Source organism: Lipotes vexillifer, unplaced genomic scaffold (assembly GCF_000442215.2).
Source record: "Lipotes vexillifer unplaced genomic scaffold, Lipotes_vexillifer_v1.1 scaffold159, whole genome shotgun sequence".
Lineage (NCBI taxonomy): Eukaryota > Metazoa > Chordata > Mammalia > Artiodactyla > Lipotidae > Lipotes > Lipotes vexillifer.
The window spans coordinates 1061020-1082582 of NW_006770589.1; the positions used below are offsets into that span (position 1 = coordinate 1061020).

General features: G+C 39.1%; 1 protein-coding gene across 1 annotated transcript in view; it reads left to right on the plus strand.

Moving 5' to 3' along the window:
• The first annotated feature begins 20194 nt into the window (after positions 1–20194).
• FAT4 (FAT atypical cadherin 4) overlaps positions 20195–21563 on the plus strand; it is a 172929-nt gene continuing 171560 nt past the window's right edge. Inside the window, exon 1 of the mRNA XM_007446249.1 lies at positions 20195–21553. Within this exon, the coding sequence (XP_007446311.1) occupies positions 20195–21553 (1359 nt within the window). The remainder of the gene's footprint in view (positions 21554–21563) is intronic.

Below are 21563 nucleotides of genomic sequence, written 5' to 3' on the forward strand. Positions count from 1 at the left end.
AGTCCAGCTGTTTGAAGAAGAACATTTAGGGAATTAGGTGCTTTCAGAATTGTTGGGGGCATGGTGATAGAAAGAGAAAAGCCCCACTGTGGGCACTGTGACTTCTGCCACAATCAGCAAGGTAGAAAAACAGGAGATCACCATTGGAATAATTAACTTTACCAACACACCATAGTAGCTGCAATTCAGGGGTTAGGAATTTGTGGCAACAGCAAATGATACAATTGTTGGTTCTCTACACACAGACTGGACACTTGCACACCACTGTGGAACTGCATCCACGACTGTGCTAGCTGGCAGAGAAAGGGCTAAAGTAAAATGAAGATGGTCTCTGCCCATGTTTGCCTAACAAATTCCAAGTGCTTGCATTTAAATAGAGGACCATTGCATGAAGAACCATGGATAAGAAGGTGTCTGAAGAAAAGCCTCTAGAAATGCACACTAGAGGTAGGCTGGAAGGTTTGAATGGAAGGTGAATGTCAAGCCACAACACTCACCATAGTGTTTTGATTTTTTTTTTTTAATGTATCATGTTTTTTACTCTTTTCAATACCCTCTTCTGAGCCCCCTGGAATCATCTGTGAGTACCACCCTTTACCACATTTTAGAAAACAATGTTTTAGACTGTAGAGTTCAAAACGCTTATTACTGCTTTTTAAAATTATATATATTTAAAAAATTTTAGGTATCTATCCTATCTGGGATGAAACTGAGAAGACTTCTGTTGAATACTTCCTGAATTTCAGACATGATGCTAGATTCAGAGAAAAGAAAATTATTTATCTGCCCGGCTCCGGTGGCATTATGCCAATTGATACAACATAATTAGGACAAAGAAGTAGAAGGAAGAGCAGAAAGAGGAAACTAGAATTAAAGTTTTATGAATAGTCTCTGGATAAAGGAAAGAATTAAAAATTTAAAACAAAGGTAGGTGTTTATAAAGGAGAACAAACTGATTAACAATATCAGCAACAACCAAAAAAATAGATTTGAGACCCCAATTGATTAAATTGACAACAAACATGAATAATTTCTTTTAAAAAAAGGAAAACAAATAGCTCATATATGAAAAACATAATAGAAATACGTGTTGAAAGAAGACACCTTTTTAATCCCCCGTAAGTAGACCAGGATTTAAGACATCTTATATTCAAATGTATTTGTTTCTTTGTTTTGCTGGGAGGAGAACTCTGATATACTTTGGTTTCAATTATAAATTGATACATTATTTATGGAAGGTGACTTGGCAATAAGTAATAAAGGTCCTTAAAAGTTTAAATTACTTTTTAAATTTATGCAATTTGACTAAACATGGCAGAAGCTGTGTCTGTTTTATTCATTATTGTCTTCCCTCTGTAGCTTTTAAAGTAACTGACACAGTTACTTTTCAATAAATTTTGTTTGAAGGAGTGAGGGATAATTATCAAAGCATGCATTTAATAGCAAAATAGGCTGGAAAAGTCCTGAAGGTCAACATTGAAGGAACAATTAATAATTTTTGGCCTATTCATATTACAAATAGTATCCATCGAATAAAACAATATTTACAAAAAATTATTACAATGGCAAGGAAATGCTCATTAGGCAATAACACAAAATAAAGGTATCTTATATTAGTCTATATTTCATCACCTCAAATAAAGTTAAAATAGAAAAAAAGATAAAATGTTAGCTGTGGGTCAGGATTATTTGTTTTTGACTCCCTTTTTTAGGAGCACCAGAATCACAACTAACTGCTGAAAAATCATCGACAGGAAGACACTGGAACTCACCAAAAAATATACCTCACATCCAAAGACAAAGGAGAAACCATAATGAGACGGTAGGAGGGGCACAATCACAATAAAATCAAATCTCATAACTGCTGGGTGAATGACTCACAAACTGGAGAACACTTTTATACCACAGAACTCCACCCACTGGAGTGAAGGTTCTGAGCCCCATGTCAGGCTGCCCAACGTGGGAGTCTGGCAATGGGAGGAAAAATTCCTAGAGAATCAGACTTTGAAGGCTAGTGGGATTTGATTGCAAGACTTCAACAGGACTGGGGGAAACAGAGACTCCACCCTTTGAGGGCACACACAAAGTAGTGTGTGCATCAGGACCTAGGGGAAGGAGCAGTGACCCCATAGGAGACTGAACCAGACCTACCTGCTAGTGTTGGAGGGTCTCCTGCAGAGGCAAGGGGGTGGCTGTGGCTCACTGTGAGGACAAGGACATTGACAGCAGAAGTTCCGGGAAGTACTCCTAGGCATGAGCACTCCCAGAGTCTGCCATTAGCCCCACCAAAGAGCAAGGGTGGCTCCAGTGTTGGATTGCCACAGGCCAAACAACCAAGAGGGAGGGAATCCAGCCACACGCATCAGCAGCCAAGCAGATTAAAGTTTTACTGAGCTCTTCCCACAAGAGCAACACCCAGCTCTACCCACCACCAGTACCTCCCATCAGGAAACTTTCAGAAGCCTCTTAAATAGCCTCATCCACCAGAGGGCAGACAGCAGAAGCAAGAAGAACTATAATCCTGCAACCTGTGGAACAAAAACCATATTCACAGATAGACAAGATGAAAAGGCAGAGGGCTATGCACCAGATGAAGGAACAAGATAAAACCCCAGAAAAACAACTAAATGAAGTGGAGATAGGCAACCTTCCAGAAAAAGAATTCACAATAATGATAGTGAAGATAATCCAAGACCTTGGAAAAAGAATGGAGGCAAAGATGGAGAAGATGCAAGAAATGTTTAACAAAGACCTAGAAAAATTAAAGAACAAACACCTAGAAGAATTAAAGAACAAACAAAGAGATGAACAATACAATAACTGAAATGAAAAATACACTAGAAGGAATCAATAGCAGAATAACTGAGGCAGAAGAACAGATAAGTGACCTGGAAGACAGAATGGTGTAATTCCCTGCCATAGAACAGAATAAAGAAAAAAGAATGAAAAGAAATGAAGACAGCTTAAGAGACCTCTGGGACAACATTAAACACAACAACATTCACATTATAGGGGTCCCAGAAGGAGAAGAGAGAGAGGAAGGACCCGAGAAAATATTTGAAGAGATTATAGTTGAAAATTTCCCTAACATGGGAAAGGAAATAGCCACCCAAGGCCAGGAAGCACGGAGTCCCAGGCAAGAGAAACCCAAGGAGAAACACGCTGAGACACATGGTAATCAAATTAACAAAAATTAAAGACAATGAAAAATTATTGAAAGCAACAAGGGAAATACAACAAATAATATACAAGGGAGCTCCCATAAGGTTAACAACTGATTTCTCAGCAGAAACTGTACAAACCAGAGGGACTGGCATGATATACTTAAAGTGATGAAAGAGAAGAACCTACAACCAAGATTACTCTACCTGGCAAGGATCTCATTCAGATTCGACGGAGAAATCAAAAGCTTTACAGACAAGCAAAAGCTAAGAGAATTCAGAACCACCACAACAGCTCTACAACAAATGCTAAAGGAACTTCTCTAAGTGGGAAACATAAGAGAAGAAAAGGACCTACAAAAACAAACATATAACAATTAAGAAAATGGTAATAGGAAAATACATATCTATAATTACCTTAAACATGAATGGATTAAATGCTTCAACCAAAAGACACAGTCTCAATGAATGGATACAAAAACAAGACCCATATATATGCTGTCTACAAGAGACCCACTTCAGACCTAGGGACACATACAGACTGAAAGTGAGGGGATGGAAAAAGATATCCCATGCAAATGGAAATCAAAAGAAAGTTGGAGTAGCAATTCTCATATCAGACAAAATAGACTTTAAAACAAAGAATGTTACAAAGACAAGGAAGGATACTACATAATGATCAAGGGATCAATCCAAGAAGAAGATATAACAATTATAAATATATATGTACCCAACATAGGATCACCTCAATACATAAGGCAACTGCTAACAGCTCTAAAAGAGGAAATCAACAGTAACACAATAATAGTGGGGGACTTTAACACCTCACTTGCACCAATGGACAGATCACCCAAACAGAAAATTAATAAGGAAACACAAGTTTTAAATGACACAATAGACCAGATAGATTTAATTGATATTCATAGGACATTCTATGAAAAAACAACAGATTACACTTTCTTCTCAAGTGCACATGGAACATTCTCCAGGATAGATCACATCATGGGTCACAATCAAGCCTCAGTAAATTTAATAAAATTGAAATCATATTAAGCATCTTTTCTGACCACAATACTATGAGATTAGAAATAAATTACAGGGAAAAAAAGTAAAAAACAGAAACACATGGAGACTAAAGAATACATTACTAAATAACCAAGAGATCACTGAAGAAATCAAAGAGGAAATCAAAAAATATCTAGATACAAATGACAATGAAATCACGAGATCCAAAATGTATGGGATGCAGCAAAAGCAGTTCTAAGAGGGAAGTTTATAGCAATACAAGCCTACCTCAAGAAACAAGAAAAATCTCAAATAAACAATCTAACCTTACATCTAAAGGAACTAGAGAAAGAAGAACAAACAACACCCAAAGTTAGTAGAAGGAAAGAAATCATAAAGATCAAAGCAGAAATAAATGAAATAGAAACAAAGAAACAACACCCAGTTAGTAGAAGGAAAGAAATCATAAAGATCAAAGCAGAAATAAATGAAATAGAAACAAAGAAAACAATAGCAAAGATCAATAAAACAAAAAGCTAGTTCTCTGAGAAGATAAACAAAATTGATAAACCATTAGACAGACTCATCAAGAAAAATAGGGAGAGAACTCAAATCAATAAAATTAGAAATGAAAAAGGAGAAGTTACAACGGACACAGCAGAATTACAAAGCATCATAAGAGACTACTACAAGCAACTCTATGCCAATAAAATGGACAACCTGAAGAAATGGACAAATTCTTAGAAAGGTATAACTTTCCAAGACTGAACCAGGAAGAAATAGAAAATATGCACAGACCAATCACAAGTAATGAAATTGAAACTGTGATTAAAAATCTTCCAACAAAGTCCAGGACCAGACACTATCACAGGTGAATTCTACCAAACATTTAGAGAAGAGCTAACACCCATCCTTATCAAACTCTTCCAAAAAATTGCAGAGGAAGGAGCAGTCCCAAACTCATTCTATGAGGCCACCATTACCCTGATCCCAAAACCAAAGATACTACAAAAAAAGAAAATTACAGACCAATATCACTGATGAATATAGATGCAAAAATCCTCAACAAAATACTAGAAAACAGAATCCAACACATTAAAAGGATCATACACCATGATCAAGTGGGATTTATCCCAGGGATGCAAGGATTCTTCAATATACGCAAATCAATCAATGTGATACACCATATTAACAAATTGAACAATAAAAACCATATGATCATGTCAATAGATGCAGAAAAAGCTTTTGACAAAATTCAACACTGATTTATGATAAAAACTCTTCAGAAAGTTAGCATAGAGGCAACCTACCTCAACAAAATAAAGGCCACATATGACAAACCCACAGCAAACATCATTCTGAATGGTGTAAAACTGAAAGCCTTTCCTCTAAAATCAGGAACAAGACAAGGATGTCTACTCTCGCCACTATTATTCAACATAGTTCTGGAAGTCCTAGCCACGGCAATCAGAGAAAATGAAATAAAAGGAATACAAATTGGAAAAGAAGAATTAAAACTGTCACTGTTTGCAGATGACATGATACTATACATAGAGAATCCTAAAGATTCTACTAGAATCTACTAGATTCTAGAAAACTACTAGAGCTAATCAATGAATTTGGTAAAGTTGCAGGATACAAAATTAATGCATGGAAATCTCTTGCATTCCTATACACTAATGGTGAAAAATCTGAAAGAGAAATTAAGGGAACATTCCCATTTACCACTGCAACAAAAAGAATAAAATACCTAGGAATAAACCTACCTAGGGAGACAAAAGACCTGTATGCAGAAAACTATAAGACACTGATGAAAGAAATTAAAAATGATACAAACAGATGGAGAGATACACTATGTTCTTGGATAGGAAGAATCAACATTGTGAAAATGACTATACTACCCAAAGCAATCTACAGATTCAATGCAATCCCTATCAAATTACCAATGGCATTTTTTACAGAACTAGAACAAAAAATCTTAAAATTTGTATGGAGACACAAAAGACCCCGAATAGCCAAAGCAGTCTTAAGGGAAAAAAACGGAGCTGGAGGAATCAGACTCCTTGACTTCAGACTATACTACAAAGCTACAGTAATCAAGACAATATGGTACTTGCACAAAAACAGAAATATAGATCAATGGAACAGGATAGAAAGACCAGAGATAAACCGATGCACCTATGGTCAACTAATCTATGACAAAGTAGGTAAGGACATACAATGGAGAAAAGACAGTCTCTTCAATAAGTGGTGCTGGGAAAACTGGACAGCTACATGTAAAAGAATGAAATTAGAACACTCCTTAATACCATACACAAAAATAAACTCAAAATGGATTAGAGACCTAAATGTAAGCCTGCACACTATAAATCTCTTGGAGAAAAACATAGGAAGGACACTCTCTGACATAAATCACAGAAAGATCTTTTTTGATCCACCTCCTAAAGTAATGGAAATAAAACCAAAAATAAACAAATGGGACCTAATGAAACTTAAAAGCTTTTGCAAGGCAAAGGAAACTACAACCAAGATGCAAAGACAACCCTCAGAACTGGAGAACATGTTTGCAAATGAATCAATGCACAAAAGATTAACCTCCAAAATATATAAACAGCTCATGCAGCTCAATATTAAAAAAACAAACAACCCAATCCAAAAATGGGCAGAAGACCTAAATAGACATTTCTCCAGAGAAGACATACAGATGGCCAAGAAGCACATGAAAAGCTGTTCAACATCACTAATTATTAGAGAAATGCAAATCAAAACTACAATGAGGTATCACTTCACACCAGTTAGAATGGGCATCATCAGAAAATCTACAAACAACAAATGCTGGAGAGGGTGTGGAGAAAATAGAACCCTCTTGCACCATTGGTGGGAATGTAAATTGATACAGCCACTATGGAGAACAGTATGGAGGCTCCATAAAAACATAAAAATAGAATTACCGTATGACACAACAATCCCACTACTGAGCATATACCCAGAGAAAACTGTATTTCAAAAAGAGACATGCACCCCAATGTTTATTATAGCATTATTTACAATAGCCAGGTCATGGAAGCAACCTAAATGCCCATTGACAGAGGAATGGGTAAAGAAGTGGTGGTACATATATACAGTGGAATATTACTCAGCCATAAAAAGGAACGAAATTGGGTCATTTGTAGAGACATGGATGGATCTAGAGACTGTCATACAGAGTGAAATAAGTCAGAAAGAGAAGAACAAATATCATATATTAACTCATATATGTGGAACCTAGAAAAATGGTACAGATGAACCAGTTTTCAAGGTAGAAATAGTGACACAGATGTAGAGAACAAATGTATGGACACCATGGGGGGAAAGTGGCAGTGGGGTAGTGGTGGTGTGATGAATTGGGAGATTGAGATTGACATATATACACTAATATGTATAAAGTGGATAAATAATAAGAACCTGCTGTATAAAAATATAAATTAAATAAAATTCAAAAATGCAAAAAAAAATTATTTGTTTTCTTAGAATCAACTCTTCTGGCAGGACTCTCATAATTCTCCATACACCTATTGTTGATGGAAGTTACAGTTCAAATTGTTCTGTATTTCCAAATGTTTTCACATGTTAAAAGTCTAGTAAACCTAGAGTGAATATCATATCATTTTACTTATCTCTTCTCCATGACAAATATATATATATGTATATATATATATTAGAAGTATCTATTTTCTTAATTCTCTTTATATTCTAGCATGAAATTCAACATCAGAGTATTTTAATGTTAATGCAGCCATTAATTATTGCCCATATTAATATATTTTTGTTTGAGATAAATTGTATACCTATACCTAATCAAGATTAAACTATAACCAACCCATGATATGCATATTTCAACAAAAGAGTAGCTTGTCACAGTTGTTGGACTGAGCAGTTTCTCCAAATTATGGTAGGTAATTACTAGTTTGTGGCAAATGCCACAGTATTCAGAAACCTACTCTCACATTTAGTGTAAGCAATTTCCATTCCAGTGGGTTTGCTCACATATTCACATGTAGTATATTATGAAGGATTTTAAAGCTAACCCTTCATTTTGTTTCTCCCATAAGTGTGATGTTAAAAAATATGATTTTAGTTTCCATGATGTAGTTTCAGATTTATTTACATACACTGGTGGTTCCACAATCTTTGGAAATTGAACACTGGGCAGAAAAAGATGGGTAAACGTATATATTGTATAATATATATATATATATATATATATATATAAATTATAAAAAGGGGATATGGAATATGGAAGGAGAAAGCTAAGCACCAAGTAATAAGGGCCAGAAAATTTTTATAGAAACTAGAAAAGATAAGATATTTACAAAAAAATAATTTTTGCCTCTACCGTATGTTGCCTTGAGGCTATTATTGTCTGCTTCACTGCAGAAACTGGCAGCAGTAGCCAAGACATCAGTGTTCACATGAAATAAGTGCATTCTGAAGAGCTGCCCTTAGGTATTGAATATCCCATCTTACTCTCTAAAATTCCCTAAGACCATAGATTACAATTTAGGGAGATTGTCACTTCCCGATCATACTATAACTCAAAGTTTAAAATTTAAGATTACAAAAGGTCAGATGGTAAAAAGAAAAGAAATGCAGTGTTTGTAAAACAGACAGAAATTTTGAATCATATTCAAAATACTGACTCTATATAAGTGTACATATATATGTAAAAAAAAGATTACAAATGGGAATGACCAGCAATGGTCATCTGGTGGAGTTTTCAGCACAAGGCTTATCTCCTATGCTCTAAAACAGTGGTCAGCAAATGACAGCCTGCAGGCCAAATTGGGCCTGGTTCCTGTTTTTGTAAATAAATTTTTATTGGAACACAGCCATACCCAGTAATTTCCGTAATATCTATAGCTGCTGTCACATTATAAGGGGAAGTTGAAATGGTATGACAGAGACTGTCTGATTTTCAAAACCTAAGATATTTACTATCTTCTCTTTCACAGGAAAAATTTGCCAACCCCTAACTTAAACTCACACACTGAGATCTGGCCTTTGATCCCTCCTCAGCACAGACAGACAATTAATGGATAGACATTTATTGTCAATATAAAACAAGAATTAAATTTCATTTAAAAATGAGTGAAGTATAAATATTTGGTCAGTATGAAAAATTTTGAGTTGATGTAAAGAGAACAAAAGATTAAACAGTGGTAGATTGGATATACCTGAAGACCGAATTAGTGAGTTGGAACATCAGATTGAGGAATTTTCCCAGAAAAGAGCAAGAAAAGCTAAAGAGACCTGACTTATGGATAAGTACCAAATAATAAAATTTCCCAAAGGAGAAAAAAAAAATGAAAAAAGGAAACTATTTGAAGAAATAAGGAAGATAGACTTCCTATTCTGGTAATATGCCAGGCTATTATTTACCACTAAAAACTACTAAAATTACTAAAATTTAAAATATTTTCTTAAAAGATCAAAAAGCTGACATGATATAAGAGTTAGGAATTACCATATCTAGTCTAGATAAGAAGCCATAGAGGTAAGCTCAACACTGAAGTAGTTTTTGCCTTAAGGACATTTGCCAAACTTCACAAATATGAGCTTTGACTTTTAAGGTGAGGTAAAGTGTGAGAGCTAAGAGAAAAAGCCCAGGCTTCTCTGAAGGTGTGGAGTTTAATAGGAAACTTTTCTTGTTAAAGCTGGAGCTCCTAAATCATAAGTCCTAAGTTAACTAGTCCTAAGATAACTAGTTATCTATGCAGGTATACCTAGTAACCCTGCCTTCTCCAAAATATTGAAAATAATATTGCCTTGGCAATGATTAGACTGAGGTGTGGAAAAGGGGGAAACCATCCCTAAAAAGTTGAAGCCCCAAGGCAGCACTCAAAATCACATTGTTGAGGAGGTGCAGAAAAAAACTCTCAAGTTGTAAATTCACCATATTTAATTATTCTAAGATTCAACTTTTTTTTGGTCCTATTTTAATATTTAGCAGTTAGGATGTGTATTATATCTGCTAAAGGCCTGGCAGCAATTGTGACTTAATTATCATTGACTATATAGCAAACATGCAGTGCTAGTAGGTTAGAAAAAAATCACAGACAAAATGGAGCACTTTTTCAATAAATGCTATACCACTTTGAGCTGGATTTTCAATGTGAAAAAGATCTAAGACAGCCTTGTTCAATTTATTTTGCTTATAGTTTCCTTCTCATACATATAGAAGAATGACATGACAACAATCTAAATGAGGGTAAAACTGCCTTTAAATAAAACTCCAAAATGATGAGAAAGCATTTTTTATGGTTTACTTGGCAGGGTTACCTTGTGATTCATAAAGTGTTATTGCTCTTTTGCTGTTGCCATCTTAGCTTCAATGAAAACAGTAGTTGTTGCAGACTAGTAGCAACTCACAAGAACCTAATGGAAGCATACTCAGCTCTTCTTTACAAGAGCACACCAATCCCAAGCCTCAAGGAATAGCATAAATAACTTACCAATTAAAATGACCAGTTCAGGGACTTCCCTGGTGGCACAGTGGTTAAGAATCCGCCTACCAAAGCAGGGGACATGGGTTCAATCCCTGGTCTGGGAAGATCCCACATGTTGTGGAGCAACTAAGCCCATGCACCACAACAATTGAGCCTGCTCTCTAGAGCCTGTGAGCCACAACTACTGACCCTGTGTGCCACAACTACTGAAGCCCACGTGACTAGATCCCGTGCTCCGCAACAGGAGAAGCCACCGCAATGAGAAGCCCACACACTGCAACAAAGAGTAGCCCCCACTCGCTGCAACTAGAGAAAGCCCGCACACAGCAACGAAGACCCAATGCAGCCAAAAATAAATAAATAATATATTTAAAAAAAAGAAGACCAGTTCATATTCAAACATAAATACTCACACAAGGAAACAATTTACTATGAGCTAAAACTAGCAATAAGAATGGAAAGCATAGGGCTTCCCTGGTGGCGCAGTGGTTGAGAGTCCACCTGCCGATGCAGGGGACACGGTTTCGCACACCGGTCCGGGAAGATCCCATATGCCGCGGAGCAGCTGGATCCGTGAGCCATGGCCACTGAGCCTGCGTGTCTGGAGCCTGTGCTCCACAACGGAAGAGGCCACAACAGTGAGAGGCCCGCGTAACCGCAAAAAAAAAAAAAAAATGGAAAGCATAAACATTAAATATGCCTGATACTGGAATCTTCAGATACCTATCTAAATAACATCTAAAACTATGTTTAACATGTTCAAAGGAATGAAAAACAAGCTTGAAAATATCTGAAGGGGATAGCTAACTTCAAAACACATCAAGATGTTAAGGTATAAGAATTCAGTAATTAAACTTACAATTAAATTGATGAATTTAAAAGTAGGTTAAACATAGCTAAAGACAGAATTAGTGAACTGGAAGACAAGTCAGAAAAAATTATTCAAAATTAAGCATAGAGAAAAGAAAAGAGAAGATATTAAACTGATAATTGAGAGATATACAAGGTATCGTGAGAAGTCCTAATATGTGTCTAAGTAAAGTTCCAGAAGGAAGAGCAAGGAGAAGGAAACGAGGAGTAATATCTGCAAATACAAATATAAAGGCTGAACATTTTTCAGAAATAATAAAAGAATGATTTGCATCACGAAGACTTAAATTTCCAGGCAAGATTACAAAAACATTTTACATCTACCATACCAAAGCAAAACTGTAAAACATCAAAAATACAGAGGCATTTCAGGAAGAATCAGTGAAAAGTGACAGATTACCTTGAGCAAGAGATTAAAAAGAAATAAGAATTAGATTGACAGAAAAATGAAAGCCAAACTTCTGTATAATTAAACTGTGATGATAAATATAGTGATGATTCTGAATCATGTGAATTAAACTATCAATGTGTAGTATTAGAAATACCCTAATTTATTTCCTTTAAGTACTCTTTTTCATATTTACACTAGAATGGCAGATGACAAAAAATTTATATCTAAATGACTCATTAATTTTGAATTTATAATTTTATTCTTAAAGAAAAAATATTTCAAGAATGGGGCACTATAAAGTGTTTCTACCAACAGCTTCCATTCCAAAGGAAATTCAGAAAAACATATTTCGGGCAGAATGCAAGAGATCCAGGATAGAATGTTTATGATAGAGGAAAGATCAAAACACAACAAACTGTGTTAAATACATTATTGCCTTTTTAAAAATAAAAATGTTATGCAAGATTAAAATTTAAATAAAGAATTAAAAAGCAACACCAAATTAAGAGGTAAATTGAGAAGTAAATGAATGTATTTAAAAATTTATTGTTCAAGAAGTGTCCTTTTTCCTTAAGGCATTGAACTATTTAAGACTTTGAGAAGAATATTTTTTAAATTTCTTGAAGTAAAATGAAAATAGCCAAAACAGAGCATATATCACCCAAAGTGGTAGCAGAAAGTGAAAGAAATATCTAATTAATTTAAAAAAAAGGAGACAAGCACAGAAATAAACAAAAAGATAAAACTGGAGAAAAATAACAGCACACAAAGTTAGATAGGAGATTTAAACAGGAATGTGAGTAGTTATACTAAATGTAAATAGACTAAATGCTCCAGTTAAGAAGCAATGATGATAACAAAATATCAGTGAATGCATTTTCAAATATAATGTTGTGTTGTGTCAAAAAGACTTTTAAAACATTAGGGTACAGAGAATATGAGGTGAAAGGATAGGAAAAAAATCTGTCATTATAGTACCAAAGAATGCTGGTTATCTGTACTTGTATCAGATAAAAATAGACTTTAAGGAAAATACATTATTTGGGATAAAGATAGTCACATCTTAACTAGAAAAGGTTTAATTCATGATGAATATATAAAATTATATATATGTACTTATAAATATATAAACATATAAAATGAGGAATAAATAAAATATAAAATATATATAATAAAATGCCTTAATATGCAAAACAAGAATAGCTACATAACTATAAGGAGATTTAAATTTGCAATCATAATGCAGATTTAACATGCCTCCATGCCTCTTTTAGTATCAATACATGAAGCCAACAGAAAATCAGTAATGATATATAAGATCTGAATAGCATAATTAACAAACAGCTTAATGGATGTGGACAGAACACTGAACCCATGAACTGCACAGTTCACATTCTTTTCTGAGTGTAATCAACTTATTTGAAGACTTGCTACAAGATGAGATCACCAAGAGGCAGAGTTTAGAGAATGGACGGTGACAGTTTGTCCCATGAGCCCTGAGGTGCTACATAGTAAAATATCTGAGACTGAAAAGATGAGGCAGGATGGCATCCTGGAAGGGAAGTTAATAAAGTTAATCAAGGAGAAGGAAGTGATCAACTGAGACTTTGATACGAAAAATTTCGGAGGATTGCTTTGGGTAAAACTGATTGGAGTGGGTTAAGATAAGAAGAGAGGACAGAAACTGGAGACTTTTTTTTTTTAATCACAGATACTTTGTTTTGTCCTGTTTTTTGATATTTAACACTTTTTTTTGTTTGTTTTGATTTGTTTTAAAAATGACTGTGGTACACCGGCATGCTGAATTCTTAGACATGCATAGTTACTGTTCCATCTGGGATGTGTTCAGCAACCTTGCAATTAAAAAATGTTTCACAGTCAACCTTTAAGAAGGAGGAGATGCAGAAGAATGAGAAGCAGAAGTAAGGGGAAACCACTTACAAATTAAAACTGAGCACTTTTCATTGCTATCATATATTCCTTCACATGAGTATTCCGTGCCGTTTGAATGATAGAATTCTTTGAAGAAATGCCACCAGATGGCAGGCACCTTTCCTCTGTATCACAGATACTTTGAATATAACACAATGAAGAAACAGTAACAAAGGGAAGGTGGTGAAAGGCAGCAGGATTGCTGAAGGAGAGGGCTCTTTATTACTCAACACATATTTAGAAATGTATTTATATATTAAATACAATCTTGTGCTACAGAGGAAACCGTAAAATAAGTTACTAAATATTTAAAGTTAAATAAAAATGAAATCATTACATGTAGCATTTTGTAATTAATATTTTGTGGAGTAAGGTTCATACTCCACAAAAGATTAATTAATTAATACTTTGAGGGAAATTTATAGCTTTAAATATATTTATCAGGAAATAAGAAAGTCTAAAATACTGAGTTAAACATTTAGCAAAAAAATCCTGTCCACCTGTGTCAATGATACCAAGAGCCAATGATAAGAACCAGTGTTAAACCCATCCCAAATCATGTTAAATTCACATCGGTAATCACAAATATGAAATTTAGCCAATCTGCAAAAACTACAGTCTACTAATTTCAATTCCACATTCAAAAGTTAACCAATATCTAACCCTTACTACTTCTGAAAGTTTGCCATCTCTGAATTCCATGCTTCCCAATCCTAGGATCAGTTGTCTTCTTGTTCAGAAACACTGCATACCACAAACACAACTCTCTCTTGTTTAGCAAACAATCAGCTCTTCATTTCAGATATGGAATGGAGGCCTCTTCCATTCCCCACTACATATCCTTAAACTATTCATTTCCTTTTGAGGACAATTACAAGGATGTTGTTCATTGCAGACTAATCTTTGATATCAGGGAGTTAGAGGCAACCTGGGTGCCTATAACCATGTAAATAGGTTAAGAGTTATGAATACATGCCTTAACAGTAAAAGGCAAAAGTCAGAAACAATAATTTAGAGGAACACATAACAACATGTGTAAACCTTAAAAATAGCTCTTTGTAGAAAGACACAAAAGAGGATGAGACACATACACAGTATAACCCAAACCATTTATCTCAATTAAAAATACAGGACAACTAAATAATACATATTTTGCAAAAGCATGGAACCAAAAAGTACACATTCCACTTATTAGAATGTTTGCCTCTGGGAGTCCTGTAACAGGACTGAAGAATGATAAGGAGAAAAGAGTAAAGCAGAATAAGGTAAGGTGAGCAAAGTATAATAAAGAGTAAAGTGAGGGACGGGAGGGGAAGGATGGGAGAGGAAGGGAGAGGAGGGGAGTGGAGGGAAGGAAAAGCAGGAATTGGAAGGGAAGGGAAAAAAGAAGAGGAGAGGAGAAGGAAGGAAGAAAGGAGAAAGGAAGGGGAAGAGGAAGGGAAGGAAGGGGAGAAGAGAGGAATGGAAAGGAAGAAGCAGCGGGGAGAATCCTTTTCTGGGATGATGTTGCTAATGTGATATGAATTGTAGAGTATGATTGACCAAAGCTTCTTTACCTAGGGTCTAAAACATGAAAGTAATTTCAGACATTTAATGAAGTAATGATGGTAATTGTGTACAGACCAGGATAACAAATTCTTACAAAAACTATTTGTTTTAATGTATGCTCTAAACTTCAAATGAGCTGTGTTCTCTAATTTCTTTCATGCTTGGACATAAAAAAAATACAATTTTCCCATAAAGTTTACTAAAATTGATGAATATCATCTCTCTTAGAAGCATGTAATTTTATGTTTATTGAAAGTTTTCACTAAATAACCCTTTTCTTAAAATAATTAAGCTTTTGGTGGAAAAGCAAAAATAAACTTTGCTTTTTCACACATATAATTACAATGTGTCTTGATTTGATTTGATTTGATTTTGTTGGGGGCATCCTTACTTTTTATCATGCATTATATTACCAGAATTTCTGAAATCCAAGGGAGAAAAATTAAATATAATAAAAGCTTTATTCTTTGTCTTTTATTAAAACCATTCTCTATATTATACCTTAAATTATGTACCTATGTGTACATAGATTGTAATTTTATGTGTAGGTTTTATCTATAAACGAATGTGTTACTTTAATGTAGTAATCATGGAAAGTTTCCATTTATTTGAATAACCATGCCATTGTCTAAATCATTTTTGATAGTCTTCATTCAGAATGTTCAAAAAATTATTTTATGTACTGAATATATGTACATTTTTTGTATTACTTAACTTTGTCATATCTTGTTTTTTTACTTAAAAATATATATTGCACTTCTTATTCCACAAAATGAATGATTTTTACCCATTTCCCCAATATTAAATTCACTCATAAGCGATGCAAATTTAATACTATTGAGACTAAGTATGAAGATGATCGCATAGGCTTTCCAAACAAACAAGAAAACAGAAAAAAGTACCTGATCCCCAACGAGTATCTAAATGTTTTCTTTCCACTGTTTCCTACCTGAATGACTGAACTGTGGCACACTAGTAAACAATACACAAGTAAGAAAACCCTCTTAAAATCACACATCATAGCCATTGTTTGTAAAAATTTCTGCTTTCACTTTAGTTAATCAAAAAATCTTTGTGTGTTAAATTACATAAAAATAAAGACTATAATTTATTGGCAGAGATATGAGTTTTGAGAAAATGCTTAAAAATATCTCTCTTTTAAAAGAATAGCTTCCAATGCTTTCACAAGTTTTCAAGGCCTAAAAATACAAAAATGGTGAAATTTAACTTTCTTGTCTGTTTACAATTCACCCATTATATGTACCATATACATCAGTATCTACAGTAGAGGAAAATGCAGAAGTAAATATTCTAACCTAAACAAAGGAATTGGTGATAGACTTTTTACCATTCATGTTTCCATATATCAGTTTTGGGCTACAGGCTGTCTGGATCAGAGGACTTGAATTTGCTCTCTGCCTTATTGCTTAAAAAAGTTTTTGTTTTGTTTTGTTTTTAACCGTAAGTAAAGAAAGGCACTAGGAGATTCCTAAAGATCTTTTTTCTTTGCTACTATCCCTAGGCAAGAAGGAGGAATTAGCCTTGTAACCAGATCCTTCTGTCTCTGCATTTAATTTTAAGCAAGAAACCAGACTGCTAAAAATGTAAGATGGACAGAGAACAGCAGGGGGCAGTATTTACTCATGGCTGAATCATCTCCGAACTCAGAAGTTTTAAATTTGGAGGGGTCACTGTGGCTGAAACGTATGACACATGCCCTATATTTGCATTACTTGGCTTAAATTCTTATTTTCTAAACGGTTGTCCTTAAAGGGGAAATAATACTGACCTGATTCCTAGTCTCTTCTCTTTTTCTTTGAAGAATACCACAAAAATTAGCTACAGTAATCTGAGTGACTTGCGTGGCACGTGGGTAATTTTAAAATTTAAATTTCATTCTATTTATTTCTATTTCCTCATATCTGTCTTTTCCCCAGATAAAAACCAAACCAAAGCAAAAAGAAACAAACCTTCATCAGGATTCCTTTGGCTTTAAAATATCTAGGGGGAAATACTCCAACGGAGATCAAAATTCCAAACTTTGCAATAGGAAGAGACCCCCATCTTTCTAAAGGGCTACCATTGTTATTGTTGAAACTCTAAGGTTTGGCTACTGGCACCTGGGATCCCTTTGGGACAGGAAACAAAACAGAGTTCCCCTGGCTTTTCCTATAGGAAATCCAAAGCGCGGTCGGTACCGAGGCCTTGGTGCCCCTACTCACCTGGAAGTGGAGACAGGCTTAGGGTTAGATCTGGACTGCAATTAGCTCGCTCTGTAGACAGAGGAGAAATGGGGAAGATTTGGTTTGGATGCTGCCGCATCATACTGTAGAGCAACTCCCTCCCCTCTCATCGAAAGAGAAGGGGCAGGAAACGGTTAAAGCAAATCTGCGCTCTGCATTCCCAGACAGGCTTTGCTTAATCCTTCTTCCCGCTCTAATAGACCTTCACCCCCTGCCTCTCTTTTATTTCCCTCGACCCCCCCCCCTTACCCCTGAGTTATTACTAGCATAACAACATAACGGTCTTCCCCCAGAACACATCACTAAAGTTATTTATCTGAAAACCTGACCCCACCCCCATCTATTCGGCGGCAGCTTTTTGCTGTTATTGCTCAGATGCCGGCCAAGATGTGACCAAAAAGAAAAAGAAAAAAAAAAGGGTAAAAAACCCCCACCCCACCCCCTTCTCAGCGCCTCCTACTCGCCGAGCTCCCACACACCACAGCCTACAGTCCTGCGGGAGGCTGGAGTGATTAGCATCCCGAGAAGCCAGTCGGAGGCGGAAGAAGCCGGAGAGCGCTCGCGGTAGGAGTGCCAGGCGGGGCTGCTTTAGCTCCGGCCCAATGGGGCTGGGGCGAGGGAGGGGCAGTAGGTGACAGCACGGGGAGCTAGGGGGAGTCCGGGCAAACTAAAGTGCGGGGATCAATGAGTGGCGAGCAAAAGTTTCTGAGTCCTGCTCCAGTTCGCGGTCTTCCCTCCCCCTCTGTTTCGACAACGCGGTGTGTGTGTGTGTGTGTGTGTGTGTGTGTGTGTGTGTGTGTGCGCGCGCGCGCGCGCGCGCGCGCGCACCAGCCCTACCCCACTCACACATATTGTGCTTGCGGGCGATATAGCGCAAGATGGCGTTGCTCTGGGTGATCTTGTTCTTACCGTCCATGAGATAGGGCAGCTGGAAGGAAAAGGAAAGGCCAAATGAACAACCCGACTCTCTTGCCTATCTGCCTCTCTCTCCTGGGAAAGATAAGACTTGCAGGGAAGTGAACAGTAGAGAGAAGATGCTGTGCCAGGGGAAAGAAGAGAGTAAGTAAAAGTTAGTAACTGAGTCCACACCTGATTCTAGACAGGGGTGCTTAGTGTGTGTGTGTGTGTGTGTGTGTGTGTGTGTGTGTGTGTGTGTGTGTGTGTGTGTGTGTGCGCGCGCGCGCGCGCGCGTGTGCGCGTGTGTGCGCGCGCGCGTGCGGCGGGGAAGGGGCGGGGAGAGTGTGAGGGAGCAGCCGGAGGTTGAGAGGGGCTCGCGGAGCTCCAGCTCCACAGCGGTACAACCTTCAGTCCAGGCGGGCGAGAGGGAGAGCGCTGACAGCCGCCGTCCCGAGCTGCCGCGGGCGCCGCCAGAGCCCAGCGCCGACTTCCCAGCCTCCACCGCCAACGGTGAAGGAGAAAGAGGGACCCAGCACTCCCCCGCCCCAAACCAAAAGCCTTGTGGATTACAAAGTGAAACTGACACGGGACAATAAAAGCAAAGGGCACGAGGTCAGGGGCGAGGCGCACTAGAGAGGGCTTCTGACTGGGGCCGCCGGAGAAGGAGCCCCCTGGCATGGTGAGGGGAGGGGACTCGGGGACAGCGCGCTGCTCCTGCCCGACCCCGGCGAGGCCGAGAAGAAAGCGGGACCTGCGCTCGATTTGGATGTACAAATAATGGGTCGGCAGGCGTCCCCGCAGAGGTAAAAAAAAAAAAAAAAAAAAAAATGCTGAGGAGCGCTGGATTTTGCCTGTGCCCGACTAAGGGCTCGAAGCCGCAGCAGGGGCGGCGGCGGCTCCTGCTGGAGGAGAAGGGACGGAGCTGAGCGCTCCCGGGTACCGGAACCCTAGCGCCAAAGCGAGCGCTTGGAACGCAGTTTGCTAGCTGCCCGCGCTCAGACGCCGCCGCCTGGGCCTCAGCGGCCACTTCTGCAGCCCTGTTGGAGGGGCGTTGCAGCCTCGTTCTTGAGGAGAGGGGACTCGAGGAAATCCCTCGACTCCAGCTTTTGGGAAAGCAATTTGATAATCTCCAGGTTCCCCATCGCCCCCTCCCCAGTGCGCAGTTGTTCTTTCCACACACCGCTACGGACGTTTGTCCTTCCCTCTTCAGTTTCTTCGCCTTGGGTAAGTTCTAAAGTTTCTGAAGACAATTGTTTGCAATGATTCCTCATATACCTTAAGTACAGGCAACCTCTCCTAACTCACATCCACCCAGCCGAAAACGCTCAGACTTTCTGGATTCGAAAACAAAGTGAAGGGGGAAAATATAGGAGGTTTGAGAAACTTTTCTGGGGACTCGTCAACAAACAGGAGTGCCCCGAGGAATGCCATGCCGCTTTTCCTCAAGGCATCTCTCCCGCGCTAAGCGTCCAGATGGCTACCTGGAGCCTTTTGCTGATGCAACTTGCTTCTGCTGGACTGGAGGTTCTTTGAAATAGCAGAGCTCCCAGACAGATACATCGGCTGCATGTTTGCTGGTGCCTACTTGATCCCTGTCATTATCACTCTTTTTTGCCTCACCTCTTCCTTCTCTTTATCACACCGTTCCAGGGAGCCAGGACCATGGACTTGGCAGCAGACAGGGCTCCTGGCCGCCCGTGGCTCCCGCTGCCCACTTTATCATTATTTCAGTTCCTTCGCGTCTTTTGGCTGCTGTCACTGCTACCGCGGCCGGCCCGGGTCAGCGGGGCCGAGCAGCGCCAGGTGTTTGAGGTGCTGGAGGAGCAACCTCCCGGCACGCTGGTGGGTACCATCCAGACGCGCCCGGGCTTCACCTACCGACTCAGCGAAAGCCACGCCCTGTTTGCCATAAACAGTAGCACCGGGGCCCTGTACACCACTGCCACCATCGACCGCGAGAGCCTACCCAGCGACGTGATCAACCTGGTGGTTCTTTCCAGCTCACCCACCTACCCCACCGAAGTGCGAGTGTTGGTGCGGGACCTCAATGACAACGCCCCGGTCTTCCCTGAACCCTCGATTGTGGTCACTTTCAAGGAGGACAGTAGCAGCGGGCGGCAAGTCATCTTAGATACGGCCACCGACTCAGACATCGGCTCCAATGGTGTGGACCACCGGTCCTATCGTATCGTTCAGGGCAACGAGGCGGGTCGCTTCCGCCTGGACATCACCCTGAACCCGAGTGGCGAGGGCGCGTTCCTGCATCTGGTGTCCAAGGGCGGGCTGGACCGCGAGGTCACGCCGCAGTACCAACTACTGGTGGAAGTGGAGGACAAGGGAGAGCCGAAGCGGCGGGGCTACCTTCAGGTAAACGTAACTGTGCAGGACATTAACGACAACCCCCCAGTTTTTGGTAGTTCCCACTACCAGGCGGGGGTGCCTGAGGACGCGGCGGTGGGCTCCAGCGTCCTCCAGGTGGCGGCAGCGGACGCGGACGAGGGCACCAACGCGGATATCCGCTACCGGCTGCAGGACGAGGGGACCCCCTTCCAAATGGACCCCGAAACTGGGCTTATCACGGTGCGGGAGCCCCTGGACTTCGAGGCCCGGCGCCAGTACTCGCTTACCGTGCAGGCTATGGACCGAGGCGTGCCTTCCCTCACTGGGCGAGCCGAGGCGCTGATTCAGCTGCTGGACGTCAACGACAACGACCCTGTGGTGAAATTCCGCTACTTCCCTGCCACCTCACGCTACGCCTCGGTAGATGAGAATGCTCAGGTGGGCACTGTGGTGGCTCTGCTCACCGTGACGGATGCAGACTCCCCCGCGGCCAACGGGAACATCTCTGTGCAGATTCTTGGGGGCAACGAGCAGCGCCACTTTGAGGTGCAGAGCAGCAAAGTGCCGAACCTGAGCCTCATCAAAGTAGCCAGCGCCCTGGACCGGGAGCGCATCCCTTCTTACAACCTAACAGTTTCTGTCTCTGATAACTACGGGGCGCCCCCTGGCGCAGCGGGTCAGGCGCGCTCTT